Genomic DNA, 6,856 nt, shown 5'->3' on the forward strand with positions numbered 1-6,856 from the left:
ATGTGACCAACTATGACTTGTGTGGCTAATTGCTACTGTTGCTACTAACCCAGACCTATGTGACCAACTACGACCTATATAGCTAACTACTACTGTAGCTTCCAATTATAGCATCTGTGACCAACTGATGTTAAAAAAACTACCAATTACGGCCTATATGATGAACTATGTCCGATATAGCTAATTGTTATTACAACTTCTAACTATAACCTATATGACAACTATGACCTATGTGACTAACGACTACTGTAGCTAGAAACCACGACTTATGTGGCATACTATAGCTTATATAGCTAAATGCTATCATAGCTTCTAAGTATGGCTTTTGTCGCCAATTAATGCTTCTTCAATTATCAAGTATGGCATATGTGGCCAACTTCAACTCATATAGCTAACTGTTATTGCAACTTCCAACTACATCTTATATGACAAACTCTCTATCCACCACTACCACTCCGGTGTAAACCCTAGGGGAGGACCATGGCGTATATAATAACCACAAATAACCTCTTTTACTAACATAAGCCCCACCAGTTACTACAATCGGGCTCTCTTAGAAATGCAGAAGGAACTGAAGAAATAAATAAATAAATAAAAGTTCCAGTCAAAATTAACAATAGATAATAAGCAAGCCATAATTAATTAAATTTTCATTTCATTTAATTTTGTTTTCCAACAGTCCAAACAAAGCTTTAGGCGCCCATATCAACTATGCCTCGATAAACAGTTAAGATATATATATATATTGAACTAATATAACACAATGTTAACACAAATAAAAAAGTTTTCCTAAACCTTATTTCATATCTTTATAATTGAACAGCACTTTCTAAACTGTAAAAAAATTGATTACTTTATTCCACTTAACAAACTAAGCCCCACACTTCCATATCTCCATGCACTTTCAGAACTTAATTCCTGAACTTTATCCCGAAAATTTTCACCATTTCAACTTAGCCGGAAAATACTGCAGCAAAGAATACACAAACTAAGGAGTTATATTTACAATAAATTTCAGATAAATTAAGTTTCAGAGATTATAATGTCATAGTATTCACCTTTTCAATCAGAGACTCGTAGTATGGTTTCACCTTCTCCACATCAATTCTAACCTTGCTTTTACTATAGAGATCATATTTGCTGCACATAAATAATAAAAATAATAATAACAGCATTGTTCCTAAACTAATAAATGTAATTTAATTAACTTTATTATCTTACTTGAATATATGCAGCCATTTTATGTTCTCTCTGTCTTCCTCATTCATCAAGTATGAGTAAGCTCCAAATCTATGGAGTGCTAAAAAATGACAGAAAATGCAAAATTGTTAAGTTCCAAATAACAATATGAATCGGATTCTCTCTAAAACAAGAAATTTACGATAGAAAGAATGGTATCTAATGATGAAAAGAGCAGCAGAGGGCAAAGTTGCCTTGTTCTCCTTAGCCACCTGTCATTAATCCTTAATTAGTGAGAATTTGATGGAAGCACGCTGATATAATATAAATATTTTACTTACTAATTCTTGTTTAAGGACTATAATCACATGATGGCATGGTTGCAGCATTCAAGAGAGATGCAAATATAAAATATAAAATTATAGATATTTAAAAGATTTAATTCCAATATATTCATATGTTTTTGTATTTACATGTATAATATATATAATATTTTCCTGGCATACAGTTATTTACCAGATACATGTAATCATCATGACCCCATGACATTAGCACATTGTCAAGGCCACACCCTTCAGAGTAAACTCCATATAGGCTATTGTACATGGGAATGTGATAGTCTGCGTTCCCTTCAAAAAACTGAAATAATTGCAATAAATTCTTTGTTTTTTAGAATTAAGAAGATCTTTTAATAATTTATTCAAAACAAAAATTTATATTTAGGACCTTGTAGTGCACATTAGATTCATCAAAAGCACAGCCCACAGGGAAAGTGTCACCTGCAAAATGCATTGATTCATTTAGGACATGTTTTGAACTATTTTGTAGTTCTTATTTTGCTTTTTCTATTTTTAAAAAATAATTTTATAGTTAAAATAACATGTTCGGTTTTAAATTTTTTTGTTTTTTTTATTTTTAATAATTAAAATAAGGAACAATATTCTTTATGATTTGTTCACTTATTGTAGAAATTTGCTTAGTTGTAAGTTTGGTTTGAAAGATGTTGAGAGACTTGGCTCTGCTTGCCATTTTACTACATAGTTTTGTGCTAACAATTTGATTCAAATGTTTATCAATAACTAATAGAAATATGTATTAAATCTGAATAAATGTAATTTTTGTCAATAACTTTGACCTCTAATTGAAATATGTATTACATATTATCTTCATGTAAGAAATCAAATATATCTTTCATTCAATATCTAATCATGGACAACAACGAAAAAAGTGTGTGAAAATTAATTTCAACCCAATTTATTTACCATTTTCATTTTCATTTCTTTTACTTTCTCGTTTTCAATTCCTTTAAACAAAAGAGAACTATAATTTATTTTTTCAAAACTAATCAATTGTTAATTTAATTTATCAAAAAAATACTCAACAAATGAAGAGTTTTCATTGTCAATTCTTTAACCAGACATATTGGAGAAAAAAGATTCATGCAGCCAACTCCACTTAGTGGGATAAATCTCGTTGTTGTTGTCGTCGTCGTGAAATGCCAATTCCTTAACCAATCTTATCTGATAACTAAATTTTATTAATTTGTTTTGTTATTTCTATTTCTAATTTCAATATTCACTCTCATTCAATTCCTTTAAACCAAATAGAACCCAAGTGGATTCCTAGAACTGAAAATATATTGTCAGCTAAGATTATTACAAAAGAAAATAAAATAAGTAAAAAAAATAAAAAATAAATAAATAATTTAAGCATACCATTAGCTATCGAAAATGAGCTTTGAAAGCACTAGAAATCAAACATTCAGTAAGTAAAGATAACACTCACCAACTACTGCCCACTGAGGAAGCTCTCCAAAACTAGGATGAAGAAGAACCTTTCCAAGATCTAAATTCAACAAAAAGAAAAAAAAAAACATTATATTAAAATAACAAAAATTCTCCACATAAAATAAATAAACAAATCATCAAAAAAAATTTTAGCTGTGTACCATGAATAAGGCCCGTTAAGTGAAGCCAATCCTCATTTGGATAATCCTTCCTAATAGCCTCAGCAGTCTGCAACAAATGCTCAATCTGCGGCTCATCAAGATCAGGATCACTGTCGTCAACAAACTCATTAAGCAATTCAATGCATTCCCAAATGCTCATCTCCACCCTGTCAAGCTTCCCATACTCCTCCCTCATCCTCTTCACCTACATATACATCCAAAAAAAAAAAAAGAATTTTTTTAAACTTCCATTCATGAAATGAAATTTGTAAGATCCAACCAGCAATCTCTTACAAAAGCATAGGACTGATTAGTGTGATTCAAGCGATAGAATTCTTCAACTGTCTTCTTTCTCTCAGATTCAGCTTTGTAATCCCTGAGCAATTTCTCCCAATCAGCTTGAAATTAATCGATTAAAAAGATGAAAATTAACAAGCAATTTAAAAAAACCTGAAAGTCTGGCCAAAAGCGTTGGTTTCAGGAATTGAGAAACCTCCATCTAAAAGCAGTTCCTTTGTTTCAGTGATGAGGTTCTTCTCTGCAAAATCAACTGCGAAGACAAAGAAAGCTCTCTCCTTTTTAACAGCAAATTACAGAACAAATAACTCTAGTTTTTGTTCTGGTTATAGAACTCACCAATACGAGGGGACTCTATTGTGATGGTCATCTTGTCTGCAATTTCGAAGCTGGAAACAATGGAACTGGAATGGGAAAATATGAAGAGGAAGCAAAGAGAAAGTTTTGCTCTGCTTTCTCAGCTTCAGTTTGGGGAAGAAAGGGGACTTTAATATAGAGGAAATGGAGTGTTGGCGATAGAAATCCAACTAAGAGAGGGTACTTTTCCCCAAAATCGGTTTTTTTTTGTTTTATATAACAAGAATAAATAGAAGAATCAGTCGAATAATCTCATGGATAATACAAAAATATATATATTTATTTTTCAGAACTGAATTGTAATGACTCGGCAATGGCGTGGAGTCTCAACTACAATCCCGGGGTTTTTGAATTTCACAAGGATGAGAAAGTGTGTAGCGATTCCTGTAGCCAATGGTTTGAGTAAGATGCGAATATGAGCGGCGGGTAAGCGAAGCGCGTGGCTACATGAGCGGCTATATTAAAGAAACGTAAATTTGTGGGAAAAACCAGCTGGTTGATAGTGGGGTCGGCTGACGTGGCGTTGTGCTAATTGCCGCTTTGGAACTGCGATGGGAGTTAATGGTTTAAAGTAATGGAATGCTTCCATTGTTAGGCCATGAAAGCATCGCTTGCATTCATATCAACTTAAGTCAATATAAATAATTGAATGATAATCCCGCATAGGGCTGTCAAAACGATTCGTTGTTCGAGAATAACTCGTAATCAATTGGTTTAGTAGCTCGTGTTTGATTCATTTGCTAAACAGATGAACCCAACATGAATAAAGTTTTGTTTGTTAGTACTCCACTCATTTTGGCGTGAAATAATATATATATATAGATTACTTGAATACATCGCTACAAAGATTTATAATCAATTAAAATTACTAATTAAAAATAGAATAAAAATATATTAATTTTTATTTAAATGAATATCAAATATAAATGTCAAGATTTAAATCTCGGCCTACCATTAACATCCTATGGTTGTGTGATTTGGGTTGTCAAAATAGGTTATTGTTCGTGAATAACTTGTGTTCGGCTCGATTAGCAAGCGAGCTTAATATAAACAATTTTTTTGAGCTCGATATATAAACGAGTCGAACATGAATAATGATATTTTTTAACAAGCCGAGTCTGGGCTTGCTCAAGCTTTGCTCGTTTACACCCCTAACGGCAACATGCATGACTAAGGTTGTCAAAATGGTTTTTTGTTCGTGAACAGCTCGTGTTTCGCTAAGCAACCAAGCCGAGCAAGAATAAATTTTTCGTGTTCAAAATATAAACGAGACGAACAAAAACAGTGATATTTTTTAATGAGTCGAACAAGAGCCGAGTCTACACTCGCTCGTGTTCGGCTCGTTTACACCCTTAATCCCGCATCTAATGATATGAAATTGACAAGCCCTTAATTGCCTGAAAATCAACCAATAGTTAATCATAATTGGTTCATCAGTACTAAGCTGCTAAACTTGATTAAAAGATTTAAGAACTTATTGTTTAGAGTATTCACCAATATCTCAAAAGAATAACTCGAGATATTTCTAATTGATAATAAGGCTTTTTTTCTTAATTCATGCACACGCTCAAATGAGTTAAGACTTGAACAAAATGCATTATGGTCACAAAACACCCGGCCACAAGATCAAATGGGCTGCTCAACTAATTGTTAATAAGTTCTCTCTTAAGGAACTCACCCAAAGTACTCACAAAATACATTATGGTCATGAATGTATCTCCATTTCTCAATTAACTCTTGACAATAATTGTTTTGTTCTTTTTGGCTCCTCTGGTTACTGATACACCTAAAATATATAGTGTTTTTATACACATTTTTATACTTGTTTTTGATATATTGTGCTTTAATAGAAAGTGTTTTTGTGTTTTTCTTGCAGATACAAGTAAAAATGAAAAAAAAATGCTTAAAGAAGTAAAAAAAGGATCAAATTTGTAGCAAAAAGGTGAAAAATTATGCAAAAGTGTTTTGGCGCCTAAGCGCCAGATCCGGCGCTTAAGCGCCGGTTAAACAGAGAAGACCGCGCCTAAGCGCCGAGACCCCGCGCTTAAGCGCCAGTGGCAGTTACTAGACGAGTAAAATCAGTTTTCACAAATTTCAAAGATGTTTTTGAGGCACCCATTGGCTTAATAGGTGGTTGTAACCACCATTGACGAAAATTATCATGAAAAGATGCATCTCTTGGGCAAATACATTGAATCAAGACACATTTTGAAGAGATCCCAAGGCACATCTTGCAAAACTATTAAAGAAAGAAGAGAGGACTTAGAAAAGAGTCCTGAAAATATTTGCAAGTTTTGAAAGTTCTTCTCTGGGGTGTTAGTTTGGAGAGATTTTCAGGAACCACTTTTTATTTACTTTATCATTTTTGTTATTTTGTTTTATGTGATTGTAAAAGAGAAGAGATTCAAATGAACTTCAAGAGTTTGGTGGAGGACATGAGATAAGTTTTTATCTTTTTGTTTTAGACTACTTTTGGTTTTAATCGAGACTTATTGTTAGTTTGACAATGATTTCTCCTTTTAAACTAAAGTGTGGTTTTGTTTTCTCCATGGATTCTGAGTAGTTTTCTTTATCTTTCCTCTTAAAATGATAAGTAATTAAGTTTTGGATGGAGTTATGGAGATTATTGATCTTTAATGAAGGAAGAAGTTGTGATGATTTGAATCCATGCACTTCATTTACTTCTTGATTTGACCAATCTAGATGTTAAATTTTTTTTGTGAGAACATGTAAGAACCGGGCTGGTATTCTCTCAGCCAACAATTGGAAAGAATCACATGACGTTGTATGAATGAGAATGTAGTCCATGTGATTGAGTGCAAATAAATAGGGAAATATTCATTGATGGGTGTAGAGTTAGAGGACTTTAAAGTGACAGGTTAAAGCCCCTAACTTGGTTTATTGTTTTAGGTTCTGATACGAGAATGTTAGCCCCCTGTCGGCACTATTTTTGGTGTGGGGTTTGCCCGTAAGAAGCTGTCGGTCATTGGAATTGAAATCCCATTGCCCGCTTCGGAAAGACATTTTTTTTTTTTTTTTTTTTTTAAATTTTGTTTTGACAAAAAGAAATGCAAT

General features: G+C 32.7%; 1 protein-coding gene across 1 annotated transcript; it reads right to left on the reverse strand.

Annotated features, from left to right (window-relative positions):
* Nucleotides 1-695: 695 nt before the first annotated feature.
* On the reverse strand, nucleotides 696-3,971 carry LOC110022012 (probable inositol oxygenase). Its single transcript, XM_020720777.1, has 11 exons — nucleotides 3,764-3,971; nucleotides 3,578-3,677; nucleotides 3,422-3,503; nucleotides 3,128-3,332; nucleotides 2,965-3,024; nucleotides 1,906-1,958; nucleotides 1,696-1,818; nucleotides 1,382-1,451; nucleotides 1,222-1,300; nucleotides 1,059-1,140; nucleotides 696-967 (listed from the first exon to the last, which is right to left on the reverse strand). The coding sequence occupies exons 1-11, from the start codon at nucleotides 3,792-3,794 to the stop codon at nucleotides 941-943; spliced, it is 912 nt and encodes a 303-aa protein (XP_020576436.1). The 5' UTR covers nucleotides 3,795-3,971; the 3' UTR covers nucleotides 696-940.
* Between the last annotated feature and the right edge of the window lie 2,885 nt (nucleotides 3,972-6,856).

Source organism: Phalaenopsis equestris, unplaced genomic scaffold (assembly GCF_001263595.1).
Source record: "Phalaenopsis equestris unplaced genomic scaffold, ASM126359v1 Scaffold000162, whole genome shotgun sequence".
NCBI classification, from domain to species: domain Eukaryota; kingdom Viridiplantae; phylum Streptophyta; class Magnoliopsida; order Asparagales; family Orchidaceae; genus Phalaenopsis; species Phalaenopsis equestris.